Here is a 25221-nt window from a genome sequence, read left to right as displayed (position 1 = left end):
TTTGTACGGAATTTTATAAACTCCTCTTGCCTAACAATTGAATCACAATGCAAAAATGATAAACTATTTTACCATATGATTGGTTTAGATTTGCTACAGCAAAAACAATGAAATACGTTTCTAAGGTGTTGACATTAATTCATTTGAATGTTAAAAACATATAAATATTGACGTTAGTTTAAGCCTTTTTTGTCTTATTCTTGTACTAAGTGGTTGTTGTTTCGCATTAAAGTATATAAATAAGGAGCAGAGTGGATATGAATATGTTTTTTTTTGTAATTGGGCCAAATCTGTCTGCGTTTAAAAAGAAGTTTTGAAATAGATATCTATTTTTGCTCTCGCCAAAAATTTTTTGATGAGTTTCCTTAATTGACCCAAAATTTGAATTAATTTTAACTGAATTCAACTTTTGAGTGTTTTTAAATTTTAATTAGCCTTGGTTGCTGTTTTCTATCACCATAACAGAATTTGGCCAGAAATTGTTTACGAAAAATTGAAAAACAAAAAATATATTTTTGAAATGTCCAGTTTTAATTTCCTTGATTTCGAACTTTTTATTGGATATGACTTTTTTTTCACTTCGAACATTTTTTAAGGAAAAATGAATTTTTTTGGAATAGACACTAAGATCTTACAAAACAGTCATGTAAACTTAGTTCGTGATTAAAAAGCGAAATTTCGTCTATTCGTTTTGACTCTCAGCTTGTGATATATCGAGAAGCGGCGAACTTAGCAACTTAAGTTAAAACTTCGATATACACAGAAAACTTCCTCAACTGATGTTTGGTGAAGTGAAATTGAATAATGGCTTCTAATTTGAACCGAATAGTTGATTCAAATTTGTTCAAACCACAAGTTTATCAGTGTACATAAACCATAATTTTGTGTTATAGATTCGACCTTCCCACCACCTGATCTTATCAGAAACCAACTCTCCTACGCTCCCAGTAGATAGAAATGACATGTTCTCAGGTAGGGAGAACAATGTGTTAAATGCAAAAAACTGCACTAGTACTTGCCATATACGGCAAGGGGAAAAACTTGTTCACACTTAAGGTGTAAATTAACCCATATCAGTTTCTCTATATCAAGACGGCTCTGTAAATTTTCTTACTGATACGGACTATAAAAACCTGTAAAATTTTTTACACATAGGACTATTTTAATTCAATTATTAAATTAATAAAATTCTTGTTACTCGTGATCGAGACCACGACAATGGTGTTTAGACCACCAAACGACCAACAAACTTTGGATCTGCAGCATACTGAATCCTGTACTGCGTGGATCATGTATTTTGTAACGAAATGTCGCGCAGAGAAAAAAGAAGATAAAGTCAACACCGACGGTACGGTCGTGGACCTACAGGTAACAAATCTCTTTCTTAGTATATGCGACCAGGACGCACTTCTTAAACTTAGGAGCCTAATGAGCCCTAAAAAATTGTTATACACTCCTTTTAAAGAGATCAGGCAAGCTATTCAAAACTATATTGCCCCTAAACAGAGACTAGAAACGGCAGAAAAGGCTTAATTATTTTCCGTTGTCCAAGGCGCTGGAGAATCTGACGACAATTTTCTAGCGCCTCAATGAAGAAACGCGTTATTGTGACTTCGAAAAACTTAAAATAGAAACCAACCCTGAGGAAGAGTTGGTAACAATTAAATTTATCTCAGGTTTAAGAAAACCAAATTAAGACTATTAGACGGCTTTAAAACTAAGCCAACGATTTCTATGTCTGAAATGACAGAAAGCTTACCGTCAGAAGTCAAGCAATGGCTTTTGCGAGTTCCTGAACAGGTAATAGACACTTTGTAATAAAAGAAGAACTGGGATACAACTTCAAAAAAACCTTCAGAAAACCTAGTGAGAAGTTCATTGGTAATAAAGCAATGGTAACTTGTGTAATAGATGTGGAGGTAAACCACACAGTAACAAGCCGTGTCCGGCCTTGAACACGAAATGTAACACCAGTGAAAAAGTGGGGCACTTTTCAAAAATGTGCAGAAAAAAAACCCAGCCTAAGTCAGGTAAGTCTGACCAGCACAACAGTTTCTGCCAGGAAGAGGGTAAGTTGTCTGGTCAAACAACATCCGAAATGGAGATAGGAATGTACTATACACGAGAAAACAATTTTAAAATGTCGTTGACATGGGAGTACCTTACAGTAAAAGACCAAGAAGTAAAAATGAAAGTTGATACCGGTGCTGATAGCACAGTGATCTCCTCATTAATCGGGACTGAGATTGGTAAACCTCATTTAAATGGAAAGTCAGACGTCTTGAGGCCTATGACGGTCATAAACTGACGCTTGTGGGATCACTAGCATGTGACGTTGAGTGGAACGGAAGCAAGTATGGGCAACAAAAACTAGCAGTTGTGCAATCCGAAAAAAAATTTGGGCTCCTTGGGAGAGACATACTACCCCAAGAAGGCTTCAATGCAGTGAGTGATGAAAGACTACCTGCAGTCAAAAGATACAAAGCTCATGTGAAACTCATACCGGGATCAGAGCCACTGCTCTGCAAAGCAAGTGAAATACCTCAACCTCCCCAAGACAGGGTCAAAGAGAAGCTTGAGACAATGGTACGACAGGGCATCCTGGAGCCAGTACAACCTGGTGGAGTCACAAATGCATTACCAGTAGTGTGGCAGCGGAAGAAAAATGGAGCTCTGAGACTTTAATGTGGACCTGAAAGTTCACAAAAAAGGCAATGTTATGGACGAGGACTTTCCAACCCCGGCATTGAGACGATTTTCCATAATCTCCATGGGATTTCTTGCTTTGGAGAAATTGACTTATCAGACACATACTATCCAATTGAGGTGGACGAGGATGCAAAAGAAATATTCACAATCAACCTCTCGCAAGGATTGTTCAAGATGTGTAGGCTTCCTCAGTGCCAAAAGAACTGTTCTTCAATCTTCCAGAACAGCATTGAGTCAACTCTCAAAGGAATCAAGGGTGTGGTCATCTTCCAAGACGACGTCCTGGTAATTGGAACAACAAAGGATCAATGCAGAAAACGAATGCTTGCAGTCAAGAATCGGCTACATGAAAAAAAATTTCACCATCAATGAGAAGAAATCCAACTCAAAACCAGTTCCAGGTGTAAGTTTTCTTGGTTACTCTGTTTCCAAAGAAGAAATAGCATCCGATTCTAAACATGTTGAAAAAGTCAAACATGCAAAACCGCCATCAAATATGAAACAACTCGGGTCCTTTGTCGGCTTTGCAAATTGTTATTGTTGAATGATACCAGATTTTGCAACAAAAATGCTATCCCTAAACGAAATTCGAAAAAAAGATTTCAGATGGGAAAAAGAAGAGCAAAATGCTTTCGAAAACATCGAAAACGAGTTATGTGCTAACCCTCTTGTACAGCCTTACAGCTTGACGAAGGAAGCAACCGCGACAACAAAAGCCTCAGAGAAAGTTATAGGCGGGGTACTCTCACAAGAAGGACATTCTGTGATCTACGTCTCGAGTAAGTTGTCACTAGCCGAACATAATTAATCCAAAATTGAGCGAAAGGCACTTGCAATTGTCTTTGTGGTCAAATGATTGAAACAAGTCCTAATCGGAAGAAGGTTCACTCTACAGACTGACCACAAATCTCTCAAATATCTCTTCGCCCAGACGAAGAAATTCCGAAAACAGCATCAGCAAGAATTACGAGTTGGGCGATAGCGCTGATGGGATTTGACTTCAAATTAAAAAATACACCCGGAGAACAGATCCCCCAAGCTGATGCTTTGAGCAGACTAGATTTTGACGACGACGATGACAATGACCGAGTCTACCTTGCTCTTGACAATGTCTACTTCGTCCAATCCGACCCAGTGACCCAGTAAGACATCAAAACTGAGCTGGGATTGAATCAACTCTTTCAAGATGTCATCAAACGAATATAAAGCGGCATCTGGAAACAGTGCACAGAAGCAGAGAAAAAATTTGAACAACAGAAAGACGGCTTGACCATTCACATTAGAATGATCTTTCGAGGAATTGTGACTTTCATTCCACCCACACTAACACCCGTGATGATGGCCAAAGCTCATGAGACTCACCCAGGCAAAAATGCAACTGAAACAGCAGTTTGAATGATGGCTTGGTGGCCCGGCAACAGTCAAGAAGTTCTTCAATATGTTAGTAAATGTAAGGAATGACAAGAAAACGGGCCTAGCCTGGGGAAAACAGTATCTTCTTGGCCGCAAGCTGAACTTTTGGAAGGATTCCAAAGGACATGGGCAACATTAAGGATCAAGGAAAGATCTTAGTGACAGTAGACGCGGGATCAGTTTGGATAGAAGCCTTCCCTGTGGTAAATAGAACCTCACAAACAGTGAAGGTGCACTTGAGTCAAATCTTTGCAAGATTTGGGATACCAAGAATTTTTGTGTCAGACAATGGTCCTGAGTTTGTGATTAGTGAACTAAAGCAATGATGTGAATCACTGGGGATTAAAAAGATGGAATCTCCCATCTACCATCCGTGAGCAAATGAGATTGCTGAAGGAGCCGTCCAAACAGTGAAACGGGCTATTCAAGCCTGGAGTCCAAATCTGAATGTGTCATTTGGCGCTTTCCTACTGCGGGTTTTGATGACACATCGGAACACTTCCAAGACGCGGGGCGAAACTCCTGTAGAACTCCCAATGAGACGCAAAGTAAGACTTCCAGCAGTCACTGATTTTGATCTGTGTAAACGAGTCCTCTTCAAACTGACGAACAGTTCACCAACGGTTCCCGCTAATTTCATTATCCATAAAGGAATGAACAGTTCGTTCATTCAACCAGAGAATTCAAACAAGACAGTGCTTGTTAGTGACAACCAAATTGCACGGCTGGAAATTGACGACATCAAGACTGAATCTACTGACTGACAGTATGAGAGCAGTAGGAACGACATAGACGTGGCATCGCCCAACTCTACTGTAGAAACCTTAGTAGTTGAAGGGGAACAAACCTCAGCGGCCACGAGAACTTCAAGCAGAAATAAAAAACAACCAGAAAGATTTGGAGAAGATATTCCTACAAACTTGCTGAAAAAAGGAGGGAGGATGTGATATATCGAGAAGTGGCGAACATAGCAACTTAAATTAAAACGATATATAAAGAAAACTTTCTTACCTGATGTTTGGTGAAGTGAAAATGAATAATGGCTTCTAATTTGAACCGAATTGTCGATTCAAATTTGTTCATACCACAAGTTCATCAGTGTACATAAACCAAAAATTTGTGTGATAGATTCGACCTTCTCACGACCAGATATGATCAGAAACCAACTCTCCGACCCTCCCAGTTGATAGAAATGACATGTTCTCAGGTAGTTAAGTGCGAAAAACTGCACTAGTACTTGCCATATACGGCAAGGGGAAAACTTGTTCACAACCAAGGTTTTGAATTAACCCATATCAGTTTATCTATATCTCAGACGGATCTGTAAATTTTAAAACTGATACGGACTATAAATGCCTGTGAACTTTTTTACATTTAGGCCATTTTGAATTCAATTATTAAAATAATAAATTTCTTGTTACTCGTGCTCGAGACCACGACACTTTGATTTCGAACATTTTTTAAGGAAAAGTCACATCTATGAATAAATGAATTTTTTTTGGAATCAGACGCCAGCGTCTATCCATTTTGACCCTCCCGCTTTTCCCACAAATTCCCACCCTCTCGAACCGATTCCCCCAAACCATATCAAAAAGGGCCCCTCATCCCCCACCAATTGTACATGAAATTACAAGATATTACATTCTTGACGGAAATTTTCTCCAGGTACGTAAATTTTTCAGAAAACCAAGTTTTCAGAAAAAAAACCGTTGAACGTAGATTCATAAATTGCGTTACCGTTATGTTTCCGGTCGGTGGCTTATCTGCCCTGGAGGTTGACCTGCGTGACCTTGAGGATGAGATGGAGCTGTTAGTGGTGGTTGTAGTGGTGGTAGTTGTTTCTTCTTTTGCTATTTTGGGGTTCGTATCCGGTGTTAGTAGGTTAGGATTCAGGAACTTTTCTTCGCTATCTGAAACACAAAATGCTGTCGGGTTACAAATTTTGATCAGCTTGGTTTTGTATAAGCGCATATTAACTGATATAAGGGGTGTGGCGAACCCAGGTCTAGACCTCGACTCATGAAAAGACAATGCTCGACAAAAATGTGCTATGAAAAGACCATACTGGACTCATTTGAGCTATGAAAAGACTTTAGCTGGACTTTAAGGCATTCCGGACTTTAGCTCGACTCAGATTTTTTGCAAAAGACTTTAGCTGGACCCTAAATTTTACAAAAGACTTTGGCTTGACCCAAAGTTTGTGCTGGACTTAAGCTCGACACAATGTTTGCAAACAAAGTCGAGTTAAAGTCTTTTCATGGGTCCATCATTAGTCTTTTCATAAGTCTGTTTTTCTGCCATTAACGTTTTGCGTGCAATATTGCATATAACGTAGTCAGCATATGTGATCATGCACCTTTTACGATTCAAAAGAACCATAAATACCTCAAAAACCTGCATTATTTTTTTAAAAAAATAGCTAATAATTTTGGTAAAGAAAACAAACTGAATAGCGCCGAAATTTTTTCATGGCTAATGGGACTAGGACCAATATTCTTAAGCTAGCTGGTTTCATTGAATCAAGTAATGTGGTAATATACTCGATCTGAAAAAACTCTTTAACTTAAGAATTGACAAAATTCTTAAGGCTTTTGGCAGATTTCCAACTGATTTTTAAGTTGGACTGCTCTGGTGCAAACTATTTAGTCTTGCTCCGGTTCTGCTTCTGTATGTACAGAAGCAGGAAACAAATAAAAAATTTGAATATTGAAAAAAAAACAGACTTATGAAAAGACTAATGGTGGACCCATGAAAAGACCTTAACTCGACTTTGCTGGTTATTAAAAGACTAATGCTGGTCCTATGAAAAGACCTTAGCTGGACTTTCTTCGTTATGAAAAGACTTTAGCTCGACCCATGAAAAGATATTAGCTCGACTTTTACTAGGAACCTCGACCGTGTAATTATAGTCAATATTGGCCCCCCCTAGTAGACTTTTAAAGTCTTTTCATAAGTCGAGGTCTAGGCCTGGGAACTAAAAAGAGCGTTAATGCCGCATTATTTCAAGAAAGGGCGATAGTCTGAAATAGTCCGGGCTAAGAATCCCGAAATCGGATAACTTTGATCAAGACATTCCTACTATTGTCGTTTTAGAAAGATATTACCAAATCAATACTTCTGCAAATCATTATTGCCGAGATTTGTAACATTAAAAAAATTTCACGATGGTGCTGTTCGTGATTGCAATGTTACCTAAAGCAATGAAAATTTTGTCAACTCAACTGCTGTATATAGGAATCTAAAATGTTTTACGACTAAATATGGGTAAAAAAAAACATTTTGCTCAGCATTTGCAGCGTTTTTTTACTCCATTATTCAATTTACCTATACCGTATCTTTATTTTTTTTACATGCTCAGCTTTTTTGTTATTATGTAAAGAGTACTAATTGATATCTTATAAATAATTCCGTTGTAAAGTTGAAACGAAAAATTACACCAAGTATGCTGAGAGGTTTTTTTGCAAAGAAAGACATAATTTGCACATTCGAGTTTGCAAATTGCACGACCAATTTTTAATAGATTCCCTTCAGTCACAGTTCAATAAAGTTTTGCGACATAAAATTTTCAAGCCGTATATACTGAGGCGAGATACCAACAATACTTTTCCTTTCTAAAAAAACACTAATTTGAGATTTTAAAAAGTTCGTTTACATTTAATAAAAAACAATCAACAGAGTAATGTGGTACAACTTGCTCTGGAACTACCGATGGGACAAATTAATTCACATTGGGATTGTAGCTTAGATAAATTTTTATCTGAAGAAAAAAAAAACTAGCCCGGGTTCGAACCCGAGCCCTCTTGCGTTAGATACCGATTTATTAACCACTCGGCATTTAGGCCCTTGAGATATAAGGGCGAAATTCCAATCGGGCGAAATTGTTCTGGAGCAAAAGCGCTTAAACAGCCAAGCGACAAACACATTTATAATAATCGCTTCAAACTTCAATCGAGAGCAATTGCAAAATTAAAAATAGCCATCCTTTATTTCTGTTATTTTGTATATACGGTCCATTTCTCTTTTCGACGTATTTTGACGTATTTTTTGGTAATGTATAACTCTTACAAGTAATACAAGGAATTGCAATTGTTCTCATTTTATATGTTCATTGAGTTTGTAGCAGATTGCAAACGAGGGGGATAAAACATGATTAAATAATGGGGGAAATAGGGTTTTATTCAATTCTTTACCAAATTTTATGCAACCGAAATTTACAGCAATTTGCGCAGTCGCAATTCCACCTCATAGTTTTTTGTACAGAAAAAAAAATCAAATACAAAGTGATAGCGTTGCAGAGGGATTTTCAAAAAAGTCAAGTGACTTCTTAAAACGTAATTAGTAATTTTTCTGACCAATTATGGAAAAAAAAACAGATTTTGTCATTGTTTGCTTTATCGGATATAATTTGTCATCGGAAATGAAATTTCGTTAAAGCTAAAAAGTAACTAAATGTATAAGAAAAAAACAATTTTGGGATCTTTTTCGTTTGTGCCCCCAGTACGTTTCGCACCACCCAGAAAGAGAGCACGTGCTTTTACATAGTAAATCATTTTATTAAAATAGCAAAACAACGCTTCTTAACAATTGAAATTTGATTGATCTTTTAAACCCCTAACTGTCACTTTTAAGCTATGCTTTACTAACCATTCTCAGCTTCTAATTATTTTAATTTTCACATCTTTTTTCAACAGAAAATTACAGCACGAAGTTTAGGCGCTCCATTAAGTTCTCCAAAAAGGTTAAAGTGTATGTTTAAAGATGAGATACAATTTTCGAATAGGTCAGACGTTTTTATTTTCTGAGGTTCAATGTGTGAATCAAAATCTGTACAATTCCTCATTTTTTCTTATTCATTGATTTATGAATTCAATTTTGATACGATGAGCTAACTTCGTTTCAAGCAAAAGTAGTGACTGAAAAGTCAACTGTTTTTGTTCCAGGCATACAAAACTGACCAGAGTTTTGTTTGAACTGTCATTTTTATGTGTTCATAAAAATTCCCTAAGTGATTTGAAAGTGTAGTTGTTGAATTGTACCATTACATCTTTTGATGTAGATTTTATTCCACAGCTTTTTTCTGATTTGCGCAAAATATGACGCAAATAGGTTGCGCGATCATTATGGGACGTTTATCAGCCTGTAGAGTAACAGAAGGGGTTGCAGTTACACTCGCGTTAACTTTTATAATTTTAACAGCACTATACAAAAAACAATTAGGTCTCCAACATTTGATCGCTAACGCGCTGTAAACTGATTGAAAATTTTCGACGGCTGTGGTCGATAACCATAAACAACGGTAATTACAATTTTTCTTGAATAAAAACAATCATTTTTTATTTTCAAAATTTTTACAGCTCCCGCTTTTGTAAAATAATGTGAAAAATTTAACTAGTGCTTGAAAGTACTTAAAATTAACGCGGACGGTTTTTTAAATTGTTTAGCAGGAAAGAAGCAAAACCATGGCTGACAACACTGAAAACTTTATTTGTATTTTTTGTGGTGCTAATTGGCCGACAGGGCGTTTAGCCGACAAGAAAAAAAATGAGAAATTTAGCCGACGGTTTTATCATAATTGGTCATAAAAGTCTCATTTGTTCATAAATCAGTAGTTCGGTTGTGATATATTCATATCAAGTCCCATGGGCCGCTGAGGCATGGCCATGGCCCACGAGGCATGACCAGATGCGGTAAAATACGGTTCGACCACGGACTGACCTTCGTTACACTAGTTGATGAAAAAACTGCGGTATATTTGTCCGCTTACGAAATAGTGTTCTAAATTGGCCAATCACACTTCAGAATAAGTTTCATTGCTCCCTTTACTTAAATTGTCTGTTAAATTTCTCATTTTTTGGTTGTCGGCTAAACGCCCTGTCGGCCAATACGACGGCCTCCATATTTTGTATCTGACAGCAACGAAATTGGTTTGCATATAGCAACTGAAAGGAGAACTGTAGTTTGATTCTTTCATTAGGCGTTTTTCAAAGATCATAGAGTTAATGTGCGAGAGTCTCATCTCAGTTGGAGAACGTATTATCTTTCATTGGGTACAATAAGATAATAAGGTTACGGCAGAAAAATTTTTTATTCAAGTGTTTGATCGAGCCGAAAGTTTGAGGCGTGTAGGCAAAGTGCTAGTGCAGTATAAAAGGATGCGTGAGCAACCCATTACATCAACTGGTCCTTACATTGGATCTTTTCATCAATTGCCCCCCCCCCCCCCTGCAGGGGGGGGGGGGGGGCGCTATTCTTGAATAGAATTTAAGCGAGCCATTTATTAACCAATAAGAGACGACTAATAACTTTCACGCATGCATATACTATGTTAAATTGGCGAACGCAAAGGAAGCCGAAGTAAAAGTAAGCCGAAAGAAAAGCAAGCCGAAAGTTATGTAATAGTTATGTAATCTTTAAGAAATAATATATTGTTAGCCGTTACAATCAATACTGCTCATAGTATTATTGTGCATAATGTATTCCAATGCACCAAAGAAACAAAATTACGTCTATATTTAGACGTCTTGTGGGTACGGGCCTCAGCGGACCGCTGTCCATGGCCATGCCTCTCATCCGCTGTGGGATGTAATCCGGAAATCGTGGGCCGGTTATCGCGGTGAAGCCCGCGCCCACAGGCCCGCCAGGGGAAACTTAAAATACGGGTATCACAAAATTTTTCGGCTTACTTGACCTCATTTCCAAATTCGGCTTGCTTGCCTATCGGCTTGCTTGACCGCCACCTGTTAAATTGAATTGAATAAAATACGCCATGGTATGGCAACTAGCCGAGCCGGAATTTAAAGCGAAAACAATTTCCGAATGGCGGGTCGGTGGGCGCGCATCGCGCGATAACCCACCCGCGATTTCCGGATTACATCCTACTGCGCATAAGATGCATGGCCATGGACAGCGGTCCGCAATTGCGCTTAAACTATTATTCGGCTATCTAAACTGTACGCCAAGTAATATCGTGGTAAGTATAGCACAGAAGGGGTGGCGATTCTCTACTAGGTACCAAGGGGGGGGGGAATTGTTGAAAAGATCCCTAACATCTAAAACAGGGACATACAAGCCAATCTTTTTTTCCTTCTATAAGTTTGCTCTCTCTAGCTAGCAACGTTTTCTTGAACAGGCCCAGCTTCAGGTTGAGTAATGTAAAACTAATATCTTGCACACTTTAAATTTTTATTCCCGTAAAACTCACCATTAACTCATGCTTTGCCTATTAGTTTGTGTCTCCTATTCGCTTTTGAGCTCTGATCAGCTTATAGGCCCGTAATATGTTAGATGTGTTTGTCTTTATTAATTAATTTTCGGGTTGTTTTGTTTTTAGACGGGATTTTCTATAAATGATCTGCTGTATGGTCAGGTAATGGATTACTGTGTGCAAGAACTGGTCTTACATTGTCAAACTGAAGCGTTTCGCATGACCCTTTATCTTAATTGATCCACAAAGTATCATTCCTGTTTCAAGCTATTTTTCATTTGGAAGTTCTCTCGATGCTCCTGTAATAGTATATGTTGATCAAAAAAGTGCGTACGCACAATGTTGATCTGACTAGATAAAAGCATGTGTATTCCAAATTTTCCCAATGATATCGTACTGAAGAAAACCGAGTTATCCTCCTTAGAATTATTTGGACAGGAATTGCTTTGGTCTGGGACCTCGGCCTGAGAAATCTTACCTTCATAACCGGCGACCTTCTATGATGATTACTCATGAAAAAGAAGATTCGAGAATTCTTATCATACTTTAATCATCACTTTAAGTTTTTCATACCTCATGAAGAGTAACTGTCAAAAAATAGACCGTTGTTCCTACTTTTCCATAGTTATTGCATGATTAATGGGAAATATCTAAAAAACTTAAGTCGTTTCCAACAAATTTCTTTAAAGCAAAACTCAGGATAAAGTCAAATTAACTATATTTCCCCCTTGTTCGCTGAACGCAAGAAAGAATTTTACACCCACCTCCTCTGATGACGTCACCATAACTCGTGTGCTTGAGGACTACACCACCAGGCGGAACACTAGGATGTTGAGAATACAAATTCGTTTGGTTGTCACTGTTTGGATCTGACTTGCTATCTTGTTCAATATTCGTCTGGTGGAGTTGTTGACCGGCTAGAGTGGTTCGGAAGCTGTTCCGATTGGAGTCCGATGCCTGAGGGCGACCATTGCTGGAACTCAGAGAAGTTGTGCAGAAGTTGCTCTCGTCATCAGCAAAACTGGAACAAAAATAGAGATCGCTTCTGGTCAAGCAAAGCATGTGTTCCACAAAAATGGTTGAGGCCACAAAAATGACCTCTGACCAGTCCCTGCCGGACCGAAGTGACCTGTCATCAGAATTGCGGAATCAAAAGTGGAATTTTGTCTGACAGAGGTCATTCGGTCTTGGACTCTACTTGGGTTTACCGAGCCTCTAACTCAGCCTCAAATTCGTGAAATGTTTGTCTTGCTGCATATAATTTGCCGAACTCATGTCCAAAACCCAAGTCCACTCGGATCAGATTCTTGACAAGTTAGTTTCGCAAACATAGTCTTGACAAATTTTGATTACGCATTGGTCAGCATTGATAACAGTCAGTTTTGAGGCTAAGTGGTCGGGAACGTCAGGGCCCAATTGGGTCTTACCAGGGTGGACGGGACGCGGGCATCACCCTGTGTAGTCTAGCTCAAACATCGACTGTTCTCGTTTAATGTGTTAAGAAAGGGAACGGTTACCTGCAGGATCCTTTCATGAGAAAGGTATCATTAAAAAGCCTGTCGAGCGTAGAATATGGAATAAAAAAGATTTTTTGAATTTCGTTTTCTAGAGCGAGTTATCGTGGTTGAAATTTTTGTGAATATTAGACCGATTTGCCTTATTTTTACTCAAATTTTTGCCAAAGACTTCGTCAATTTTGCCAAAAAAGGTGTGAATTGATAATAATAACAATGTTGCTTTTATTTTTAGAAACAAAAAAGTCTTGTTGACTATTTTGAATTAATTTTTTTGCAAAAATTTTGGCTAAATACTTCAAAATTCAGCCTTTTTAATTAAAAGTTGCCCAAAATAAGCGCCTTTAATCCACTTTAATTATATTTTCCGTATTTACAAACTCGAAAAACTAGCACAATCTTCTTAACCTAAAAATGGAACTAGTCCTACATTCACTTCCACTGAGAGCAGTCGGGAATTGAAATTTTGCCGTTTTTGGTAACTTTTTCTATGATTATCAAAAACACATTATTTATTTTTGATCTTTTAATTAACAAATTTTCTAGATCTAGAACTTTTAAATTAATTGAGTGTTCTTAATGAACGCACAGCAGTAGTAAGGCTGCTTTTGGTCCGATCTTGGACTGTTACAAACCAAAGATAATTCAGATCGTAGTTAGTCGATTTTTTTATGTTAATTGAAGAACAGAACAATTCAAATCAAAACTCACTGTTGACAGGTCTAAATCGTTTTCTAAGCATTTCCAAATGTTTGTATCCAGTTTTTTTAATCGAAAAATTATGGTCGTTTTGACATTTAAAAAAGTTTAATTTTTAAGTAATCAATGGCTTATTGAACCATGCCAGTATTTTTCTTTTAATTTGGTCAATTCGCAGCTTAGTGTCAGCCAAGAATGAATGCTTCTTCTTCCTCTTCTTTCCAATGAGTTAGAACTTATTCTTTTTTGCAGTTTTATTCCTTAAATTATAGTTTTCAGTCGCCGATTACTACTAGATTTAACCATTTATTTTACTTTTAGGCATTTGCCCATTTTTCACGATTTTTTTTTCTAGTTTTATCACATTATTTTATTATTGACAGTTCACATAATACATTATCGCCGTTCCAAATAAGACAAGATTGAACATATAAAACGCTTTAAAGGCATAGACAATCGTTTTAAGGCTTCGACGCCCGTTTCTCGAAGAACAAATTTTATTTTTTCGCATTTGTCTTTAAATGTTATTTTTTACTTCGTCTTTTTAGTTGTATGAAATTTGCTGCATAAAGATACGTCCGATTGGGTTTCTTTATCGAAGATAGAAAGAGCCAATATTCTGATTTGAGCAGATAGCTGATGGCTTTTATGACTTTCAAAACAATTATTATCAAGAATTATGATTTTTTAACTTCGCCTTTTTTGTACTTCTTTTGTCAATTTGTTATCTAGTCTCAATAATTTAGGGTCACATGTGACAATTTTGTCCTTGAGGGAAAGCAAAAATGTAGATAATCTAATGTTTCTAAAGAATTTGTTATGAATTTACTGACTTCTACACGGGTCTACGCAAAAAAAAGTAAACAAATTTTTGATGTTTGTCTTTCTTTCACAATCTTTTTGTAGAGGTAAGACATAATCGGAATAGTTTAGGTCTCAAGCTCTTCCTTTCAAAAAACAAAAGAACCTTTTTCATTTCTTTTGTGTTTAATGGCTTTCAAGACTTTAAAATCATTGTTTTAGAAAAACACAGAACTTACTTAATTTTCTGTTTTTCTCTTTTTTATCTACTTGTTTCCACTTCTCGTTAATGAGAAATTGCATACCACATTATTGGCGCTCAGGGAAGGTTCAATTAAAGAAGGCATATTTTGTGGCAAAATTTGGCTAATACGGCTTCGACAGCGTTTTCTCGTAAGTTTTAATTGAATTTTTGTTCAGTGTCTCTATTTATTGTTCTTTTGGTAACAACATTAAAAATTGAAAAAACACAACCAACTAAACGTCGGAGGTATTGCTCTTGAACGACTAGTGGGAGCTCTAATCAATTGCAGCCTGGTTCTGTTGGGGCGGTGGAGGGGGAGACTAAATGGGACTAAGAAGTTCTATAGTGGGCTTCAAATAACCATATTAGAGGTTAACAATTACCACTATTAAGATTTAAAGTAAAAAATGACACCAGTTTTGGCGCAATTTTGATTTGACTTTTAGTATTAAATTGCCGCCAATTGAGTTCAGCTGCTTGAAATTGTGATTGAGAGAGAATTTTAGATCACGCGAAATGCAAAAAGTCAAGGGCGTAAAAGTCACTCGAAAAGTCAAAATTGTCAAGCGAAAATTGTGCAAAAAAGACACACACGTTTACAATAATTGCTATGAACTACGTTCCAGAGCAATTAATTACAAGTCTTAATTCCATCCTACAGAAAAGTGTTCGATCATAATTGTATCGTATACGTTTCTGTTTTATAATATATATATATATATATATATATATATATATATATGTTTTCAATTGGTATCTAAAGGTTTTCATTACTTTAAAGTTCAGTGTTTTTAAAACTATAATTTTTTATTGATATTTTTTTGTTATTTTTTTATCTAATTGTTACTGAGCCTTATTATGGAGTAGTCCCATATCTTTTTTAGTGAAGTACAAATTGTTTTGTTTAATTTCATTCCATCTGACGCTATTTTGACTTGTTGAATAGTTTTTCTTAAAAGGGACACCAAGTTTTGGATGTAATTCAGGTTTTTTGTTATTGTTGTTTGATTTTGTTGTTCGCCTTGACTTGCTTTCTCAATAATGGTTGATCGCATCAATCTATTGCAGCATTTATTCCACTGAGTTATTGGCGCTGCAGGCGATCCTTTTTTTTTTCATGCACTTTTCTTTTCGAAAAATACCGTTCCTCATTTGGTAGACATTTATGCCAAAAATGTGGATGAGTGGGGTCGGAACTTTATGTGCGAACGCACATTACCCAGCCTCCTTGTTTCAATTTTTTGCTTAGCAGCCTCTGAAAAAGTAATAATTGTTTTTACCTCAGCTAGCTAGGAACTGAGCCAATTTCATGATAAATGTAATTGTCAAATGTCCTCCGCAAAATACGAGATTTGGGTTGGGGGTTTCTAACAAGGTAAAAAAATGTATATAATATGGGGGCTAAGAAAAAGATGCCCATTTTTAAAGAGGGGGTAAACTGAGGTCAGAAAAGCGCTGCAATGAGTATTTGATGAAAATTTCTTCCATTGCAGCCCCTTTCTAACATATCAGTACTGTTTGCGAAGAGGTCATAATTATTACTTAAATAGTATTCTTAAAAATGCTTATCGAGAATTAAAGAGACTGCATTTGTTAGACGCCATTTATCGCATTTCTAAAGTTTTGATATTTTTTATCTTTTCCATTTAAGCCCCCAAGCTTAATTGTTGCATATCAATTGTATTGAACCCCGTGCCATGTATTTTTTAAATGATTTACTATGTAATGGCTCGCGCATAATAAAGCGGAGTGCATAATGTATTGGGCACATAAACGGCAAAGAACCAAAATTTGAAAAAAAACATTGTCAGTTAAGTTTGAATCTCTTTACAGAAGTAATTGTTTTTGAAACGGCAACCAAAGGTTTTTCAAAATATTTTTGTATAATTAGTGGAAACTGAGATATGCCATTAGGTTTCAATAGCAAAGCAATTGCCATTTTTTGCCTAAAATTCAACAAAAACCAATGAAATTAAGAGAATGCTTGTTATTATCACACGGGTTCTATAATGGGTCACATCATTATTAAATTTGTTTATGCAACCTTGGAAAGAATTTTTTTAAATATTACTTCCTGTGTAGGACTCAAAACGAATTTATCAGAACTCGCCTTGCTTTTTGTTAGAATTTCGATCAAACTATAGTCTTAAACTTAGTGAGAATTAGAAAGAAAGTTTGACTTACCAGATTAGAAAGACAAGCAATTTGATTTTGATCAAAGAAATTATATAAATTAATCGTCAAGAAATGGTGCTGAGAATCAATATTCGGTTCAAATTGGTGAATCTAGATAACTATTATTAGAGTTAGATTAAGTGATGTAAAATCTTCCCAGCATGTATTAAATGATGATGATATCTCCGGAAGTGTGAATGAATTCTCAGAAAAGTGCAAATGCATTCCATTTATGGTTCCCTTTGCGACTGATTTGCAGAAGCAAACCATATTGGGTAACCTTTGCGACCCCCACTATAAATCACGGTGCTAAGATTAGTTTTGTATCTTGACTTTTTCACACTGATAATGGGTATATATACAGCTGATTTTTGAGTCCTTTTTCATCCCCAAATTCAAATCACCATCTTGATCTAATAATCAGATCTCTCCTGTAAATCTCTAAATTCTACTGTAAAATATCATTTTGTTATTCTCTCATTTTTGAGAAATTAATTCTTTTACTTAGTTAAAAACGCTTTTTATTCCGCTTGCGAAAGTCCATAACCCAACAGGTTATGGGCCCAGCATTTTTTTAAGTCATAAAATTAATTTCCAAAACAAAACTAATTTGTTGTTGACAGTCATAATCCTTTTCTGCTTAGTACCTTTTCTTTTCACAACTGTTTTGCCTGCTCAAACTTCAATGGATCAACAGACAGTGAAGCTGCTGACCTACACAGGAAAGGCACAGGACTTTCCAATCTGGAGCACAAGATTTGTGGCGATGATGCAGACGAAGGGACTCTACAAATCACTACTGGGGACAGAGGAGCAACCCAATGAGCCTGCGCCACTGGCCAATGGGGCAACCAATGATGAAAAGAAGAACCAAAAGGTGCTGAAGGATGCATATGAGAAGGAAGTTGCAGACATCAAGGAGAAACGGAACAATGTGTGGTGCCATCTGGCACTGACTCTAGATGCAACAACCCTCATGCTGATGAGACATGACTGTGTGGGAGATGACGGCATTGGAGATGAAGCAAGGGCTTGGAAGCTTTTGCAAGAGAGATTTCAGAGTGTGGAGACGCCGACAGTGGTGACTTTAGTGGCACAGCTTGCTCGGCTGCAGCTCGAGGATTCTGAGGATTTGGACAGCTTCTTCATCAGAGGACAGGAGTTGCTCACAAGGCTACAAGAAGCAGGGGAAGCAGTCTCAGAGGCCCTCTTCAACGCCTTGGTCCTCAATGGTCTGCCAATGAGGTATGAAAGTTTCGTAATACAGGAAAGCTTCAACCCGGCAACGAACTTCACAGAGTTGAGAAAAAGGCTGCAGAACTTTCATGAGAGCACGGTGCAGAGACACAAGGGACAAAGTGGTTCAGTGGCACTGGCAGTGAAGCGTGACTTCAAGAAGGGACCCAAGAAAGGAAACTGCTTTGTGTGTGGGATCCCTGGACACTTTGCCAAGGACTGCAGGAAGAAGGAGGCAGCACAATGCAGCAAGTGTGGTGAGAAGGGTCACCTAGACAGGGCATGCAAGAGACAAAGAGATGGAGGCAAACATGAGTCAGTGGCAATGGGTCCAACATTGGCTACACCAGACGAGGAATGCTGGGCAGCTCTTACCCAGTGGAAGACAGCAGGCATGCTAGTGGACAGTGGTTGTACAGATCACATAGTGACGAACATCGATGCGTTTCTGGACTTTGTGCCCATTCAATCAGTGGTCAGAAATCCCAACAGAGAGGCTTCCAGAGTGGTGGGCAGAGGCTGTGTGAGGATCAGCATACCCTCAAACAAAGGGGAATTCCAATGCGAACTCAAAAATGTTCTGTGTGTGCCGGACTATTCTCCAAACCTCCTATCAGTCTCAAGATGCACGGAGTGGGGACATAGCTTCACTTTCGAGAGAGGAAACAGCTGCATGAAACTCCAGAAGGGAACTCGGGTAAAACTAACACAAGAAATTAATTTGTTTTACTTACCCTGCAGCGTTCTAGAATTCAAGATGAGTTCCAACAGCGTGAAACTTGACAGTGCAAGGAAGTGGCACAGACGATTGGGTCATTTGAATCAAGCGGATGTGGTCAGGAATGCACCAGAGACAGTGGGGGAACTCGATGATGTATGCATTGTGTGTGCATTGGCCAAGATCACAAAGACTCCAGTACCAAGAGTGGCAGAGACCCAAGCAGAAGAGAAGCTGGAGAGGGTGTTCACAGACGTGATGGGACCTTTCAGAGTAGAGTCACTGTCAGGGTTCCGGTTCTGCATAGTGTTTGCAGACCAATACACGAAGTTTGTGTTTGTGGACTTGCTTTAGGCAAAGAGTGAAGCACTGGCCAGCCTGAAGAAATTTGTTCTCAGTGTTGGGACGCCCAAGAAGCTGAGGCAAGACAATGCGAAGGAGTTTCTCTCAGAGCAGTTCGAGACGTACTGCTTAGATGCAGGCATTCTACAGGAGAACACCATACCAGAGACGCCACAACAGAATGGGTTAGCTGAGAGGTGCAACAGGACACTGCTGGAGATGGCAAGATGTTTGCTCATTGACTCAGGACTTCCAAAGATGATGTGGGGAGCAGCAATTCTTCACGCAGCAAGGATCAGAAACTTGGTGGTGAGACGAGGAGAAGAAAAATGCCCAGCAGAGCTGATGAGAGGTATAAAACCTAAGCTTCCAATTAGTAAATTATCTATTTTTGGTTGCACAGTCTTCATGAGGAAGAGGGACAGAGAAGTCAGCAAACTTGAACCCAAGGCACTGGAAGGAAAGTTTGTGGGTTACACTGAAGGAGAAAACGGATACCTGGTGTACATACCCAACACACGCAAGGTGATGGCAGTTCGAGATGTGATCATCAAGGAGTCTGAAGTGGGCTCTATCCCTGACAACAAAGAAACGGCGGACCTACTAGATGATGGGTCGGAACTGGGAATCTGCCACCCAGATGATGGTCATCAAGACGATGACAACAGAGAACGACAGGACACATCTACTGCAATAAAGGAGGAGTGGCATGACGCAGGGAGCGTGAATACTCAAGAAACAAAGCTGAGACAAGAGGCCTCGGATGTTGGAGAAACAGCACTAGATGAAGAATCTACTGCAACAAGAGGGAGTCACAGAGACTCAGATTCAATGGAAGACAGTGACACAGAAGACTTCTCACAGTTAGAGACAGTTGGCTTCTGAAGATGCACTGGAACACGCGGACAGAGCGGAGCCCAGACGAGGGACACGAGCAAGGAATGTTCCGCAATTTTTTGGAGAAGTCAGGACCCATCTTGCTGTGACTGAGGGCGACTATGTGGAACCCAAAACAGTCTACGAAGCCAAGCAAGGTGACGATTGGGACCAATGGCACCGGGCAATGAAGGACGAGGTCAAGGCACTCCAAGACAACGAGACTTGGAACCTAGGGAGACCACCCACAGACAGGGACGTCATACCGGGCAAATGGGTTTACAAAGTGAAATTGGGACCCAGTGGTCAAGTGGACAAATACAAAGCGCGCTTTGTGGCGAAAGGCTTCAAGCAAGTGGAAGGTCTGGACTACTTTGAGACTTTTGCGCCTACCTGTAAGCCAGAGACATTCAGGATTCTACTTCAACTATCAGCGAAGCAGGGCCATGTGATGCACCAATTTGATGTCAAGACTGCTTTCCTGCACTCACCAATCGAGGAAGAAGTGTATCTGGAACAGCCACAGGAGTTTGTAAAACGCGGATCAGATGGGGAGAAGTTAGTATGTCGACCAAATAAATCAATTTATGGTTTGAAACAGGCTGCTAACAACTGGTACAAAGAGCTGGCAAACTTCCTACTGAGACAGGGGTTCACCAGAAGCAGGAACGATCACTGCTTGTTCGCAAGATCAGAAGCAGAGGATCACACCTTCATCTTGGTCTGGGTTGACGACATCATAGTAGCATCAAGAAGTATGACAGTGGTCTCTGATGTCAAGAAGGCACTAGAAGCAACCTTTCACATGGAAGACAGAGGGAGACTACACTGGTTTCTGGGTCTAAGAATCAGACGAGAAGAGGGCAAAGTCACAGTCGACCAAGAACGCTACATAGAAACAATGCTTGAGCGGTTTCAAATGGATCAATGCAAACCCTCAAGAACTCCAGCTGATTTGAATTTGAAACTTCAGACAGCACAGAACGGAGACGAAGAAGTGGACCAGAGGATCTACAGAAGCTTGGTTGGATCACTTCTGTATCTGGCCAAACAGACGAGGCCAGACATCATGTTCACAGTCAACATTCTGTCCAGACACATGAATGCACCTACCAATCAACACTGGATGTGCGGAAAACGACTTCTGCGATATCTTCAAGGTTCAAAAGGTTTAAAACTTACTTACACAAAAGAGGCTAGTTATGATTTAGTGGGGGAAGGTAATGCAGACTGGTCTGGAGACGTGAACGACAGAAAATCAACAACGGGCTATTACTTCAAGCTCAACGGACGTGGCGCAGCACTCAGCTGGGTTGTCAAGAAGCAGGCCACAGTTGCTCTTTCTTCATCAGAAGCAGAATATCAGGGCATGGCAGCAGCAGTTCAGGAAGCACTCTACCTGAAACAACTTCTAGAGGATTTTGGCATCCAACAGAAACGTCCAATAGCAATTGGAGAAGACAACCAAATTTGTATCAGACTCTGCCAAAACCTAGTCACGCACAAAAGGAGCAAGCACATCGAAACAAAGTTTCACTTCATCCGGGACAAAACGGAGGATGGGACTATTTCAATTCATTACGTTCCTACAGACAAAATGGCAGCGGACATCTTCACAAAGTCCTTACCCGTTTCGAAAGTGGAAACATTCAGAGCAGTTTTGATGGGAACAGACTCTACGCAATCAGCTCAAGTCTGAGTGGGGGTGTTAGAATTTCGATCAAACTATAGTCTTAAACTTAGTGAGAATTAGAAAGAAAGTTTGACTTACCAGATTAGAAAGACAAGCAATTTGATTTTGATCAAAGAAATTATATAAATGAATCGTCAAGAAATGGTGCTGAGAATCAATATTCGGTTCAAATTGGTGAATCTAGATAACTATTATTAGAGTTAGATTAAGTGATGTAAAATCTTCCCAGCATGTATTAAATGATGATGATATCTCCGGAAGTGTGAATGAATTCTCAGAAAAGTGCAAATGCATTCCATTTATGGTTCCCTTTGCGACTGATTTGCAGAAGCAAACCATATTGGGTAACCTTTGCGACCCCCACTATAAATCACGGTGCTAAGATTAGTTTTGTATCTTGACTTTTTCACACTGATAATGGGTATATATACAGCTGATTTTTGAGTCCTTTTTCATCCCCAAATTCAAATCACCATCTTGATCTAATAATCAGATCTCTCCTGTAAATCTCTAAATTGTACTGTAAAATATCATTTTGTTATTCTCTCATTTTTGAGAAATTAATTCTTTTACTTAGTTAAAAACGCTTTTTATTCCGCTTGCGAAAGTCCATAACCCAACACTTTTGAAATTTGAGACGCGAATTCATAGAGTTTTAACGGAACCTCGAGAATAATTGGTAGTTGCATATTATTTTTCGATGTCAATTTCATTAAAATGAAGGATCCTTTCAACAAATGCTCCTTTGGTAAAAAGTAGAGAATTGCCAATTTATTGAGCTATGTTTATTGCAATATATCTAGGATACAATTTCGAAAGCTGAATATTAGTTTAGGCGCAATTGCGGACCACTGCTGCACTTAAACTAATCTAGGAAGTTGCGGGTCGGTTGCTTTGAGATTGTTGTTGTTTTTGGCATTTCACAGCATTATGCTGAGGGGATTTATCCGTCGCTTTCGTTTAGAACGTGTCCAGTTGTTCTGCAGTAGTCGCAGTCACATTAAAACTACCAAAGGTGGGCTTTCGATTCTGAGAATTTTTCATTAACACAATTGCTCAACAGAGTAATTAGGCGATTCCTGAGTACCACTGGGCTGAAAACGTTCACGATTGGATTAACATGGTTTTATAATTCTGTTCAACCTGAAGCTAAATTATCTTCTTGCTTTTTTGTTCTGACTTTCGTGAAATGAAACAGGTATTATTTTCTGCTCTGGTCTTGATCCAACTCTTGTGATGAGGGCACATCGTTGTCTTCTTTTTGCATTATTGTTAATTGAAGAATCAGGTTATTAATCTGGATATACCAGGGTAATGGTAGAAGAATAGGACCTTCACGTTTGTGAGGTATTCGCCACTCGCATCATTCAGGTTAGCTTGTGTTAAGTAGGCACACGAAAAGCGCGCCCACCAACCCAGAAATTCCCCCCCCCCCCGGATTTTATTTTGGTTGTTGTTCCAATTTGGCTAATTGCCATGGCATGGCGTGTTTTGACACAATATATGCAAGCGTGGAAAGTTGTTTGTTGTCTCCAAATGGTTAATAAATTGCTCAGCTCTCTGCAAGAATAACCATTTTCTGCAAGGGAGCACTAATGAAAGACATGACGAACCACGCTTGATTTATATCCACACAACAAATTTAAACTTTTATTTTAGTTCTTCATTTGAAAAACTCTGCATATAATGAAAAAGTTTGTTACCATGGCACTGAGAGAGTTGAACTAAAACGTGCCTATCAAGAATAGGCTGCGTTTTTAACTATTCTCACATTCTCAATTTTTAAGAGACAGGGGATTAGCAGTCAACAAATCCTCTTAAATAGAGTTTCGGGTTTTTCCCATCATAGCCCACCCCATGAAATTATTGCTTTCATTGTAGTATAAAAAGGATCTTTTCTGTTTCGTCCCCCAGCTTAGTAAGCATAACTTTTTTATGACCTAAAGGCACACGTGCCATTTTCTTACATAGAAACGTGCTATATAACAAAAAATAATTAGTTACTGGGGGTCATAAAATCACTGGAGTGGGGCAAACAGAATAGATCCTATAATTACCATAATGGGGGGTCAAACTTATCTGACCACTAAGCTGGGGGAGGCTATCATGGGAAAGACTCAGAGTTTCCTCTGAATTTTTAGGAAATCAGTCATTAGAATTTAACAAAACAGATTCCCAGGACAAGAATTGAACGACGGAAATCGTCAATATGCGCGAGTTGAAAAACTTACGTACTATCAGACAAAACAAAAGCAATGGAACAAGAAGTTTTGGTTTGATTGCAAATATATACACAACACACAAAATAGCGTACAAGAACTTGCGAAGAAGTTAATTATGCATAAAATTTGTAGTTACTTTTTATATGAAAACTGAGCTAAGTAATACAGAGCATGCACTAAAAGAAAAATTACAGAAGCCCCCAGGCGCACGTGCTATTTTTTACATAGTAACGTGCTATATAACAACATATAACTTGTAATGGGGGGGGGGTAAAACCACTGGGGGGGGGGGGGGGGGGGAGGGCAAAACAGAATAGATCCAAACAAAGTAAGATGCTAACAAAAAGCATGAACCTGCTGTAAATGTATGCAGAGAAACTAAAAATTGGTAGTTTTGGTAAAATTATGTCTGAGTGCAAATATTTTGTTCTTTCATTTCACAAAATTATATCGAAAACGAAAGATGATATATTTACGATAATGTAGGCTTTTTTGTATATTTTTGCGTCGCTAGACTTGGGAGGCGATATTGGAACATACGTTTTTTTTAAGAATTGATACCCTTTATAGCCCCCATTAGTTACTTGCTGCTCTCTATGTATTCTCCTTAAGAGAGACGGGTCTATAATGGGAAAAACTCTAGTTTGCTATGCCTACCTATTTGGGCCAATCACTTCAGTATTGGTTTTGAGAATCTTCTCAACTCGTGCTTTGTCTCTGTCGGATATCTCAGAGAGGAAGGAAGCTGGTGGCTTCTCGGAAGGGTTCCCTTCCAATTCCATAATCGCAAAACTCTTTCCCACTTCTTGCACGTCTATTTTGGGCACTTTAGGAGTTTCGATTCTACCGTGCTGGGAATGGGATTACATTGCGCGTTCAGGTTTGATTGAGAAAATTGATTGTTCAATTTGCAGTCTCCATTTTCGGTTAAAGCTTCCATATTTGGTATTCCAGGTTCACAAAATTGGTCCTCGTCCAATCCGCATTCCCGTTCTGACGTGTAATGCGGTTCCTCCAACCCATCGCTTAAGTTGCCAACGCAAGACTCGGTGTCCGACTCATTTCGTATCAAATCTGTGAGCTGCATCTCAGCTCTGGTGCGTTTTTTACGAGACCTGATTGGCTGCACCACTCCGGACCAAATTGCAACAATCGCCGCGGTGACATAGAATCCAACTGATATCCAGTTCGTCAGAAGATCCCAGTATTGAAATTCAGAGAAAGTTCGCTGGAACTCTTCGATTAAGCTTAGATTAATCATAACTTCAGGCTCGGGTTCCGGTTCTTCTTCGGGTTGGGCTGAAAGTCGCTTGTAAAATGTATAGAACCCGGTCGCAGCCAAAAAGCCGAAACCAGCCGTAGCTTCAACCAACAT

The 25221-nt window shown here is 38.7% G+C and overlaps 1 protein-coding gene across 1 annotated transcript; it reads right to left on the bottom strand.

Moving 5' to 3' along the window:
* Positions 1-4546: 4546 nt before the first annotated feature.
* On the bottom strand, positions 4547-25221 carry LOC142344980 (uncharacterized). The gene is made up of 5 exons (XM_075397064.1): positions 24714-25221; positions 24504-24672; positions 12091-12347; positions 5860-6032; positions 4547-4717 (listed from the first exon to the last, which is right to left on the bottom strand). Exons 1-5 carry the CDS (start codon positions 25219-25221, stop codon positions 4547-4549), a joined length of 1278 nt encoding a protein of 425 aa, XP_075253179.1.

This window comes from Convolutriloba macropyga, chromosome 8 (assembly GCF_964194025.1).
Source record: "Convolutriloba macropyga chromosome 8, txConMacr16.3, whole genome shotgun sequence".
In the NCBI taxonomy this organism is placed as follows: Eukaryota; Metazoa; Xenacoelomorpha; order Acoela; family Convolutidae; genus Convolutriloba; species Convolutriloba macropyga.
The sequence above is the reverse complement of the archived record's forward strand: the minus strand, read 5'-3'. Positions and strand labels throughout refer to the sequence as shown.

What these genes read in the sequence shown, in the direction of transcription:
- LOC142344980 (XM_075397064.1), bottom strand. Translation starts at nt 25,221, where the DNA reads ATGTTGGTTGAAGCTACGGCTGGTTTCGGCTTTTTGGCTGCGACCGGG. An exon ending in GAAGTGATTGGCCCAAATAG is followed by an intron (nt 12,348 to 24,503) that starts GTAGGCATAGCA and finishes TTTTTGTTCCAG; the next exon opens with TTTTGCTGATGACGAGAGCA. An exon ending in TGGTGACGTCATCAGAGGAG is followed by an intron (nt 6,033 to 12,090) that starts GTGGGTGTAAAA and finishes TTTGTGTTTCAG; the next exon opens with ATAGCGAAGAAAAGTTCCTG.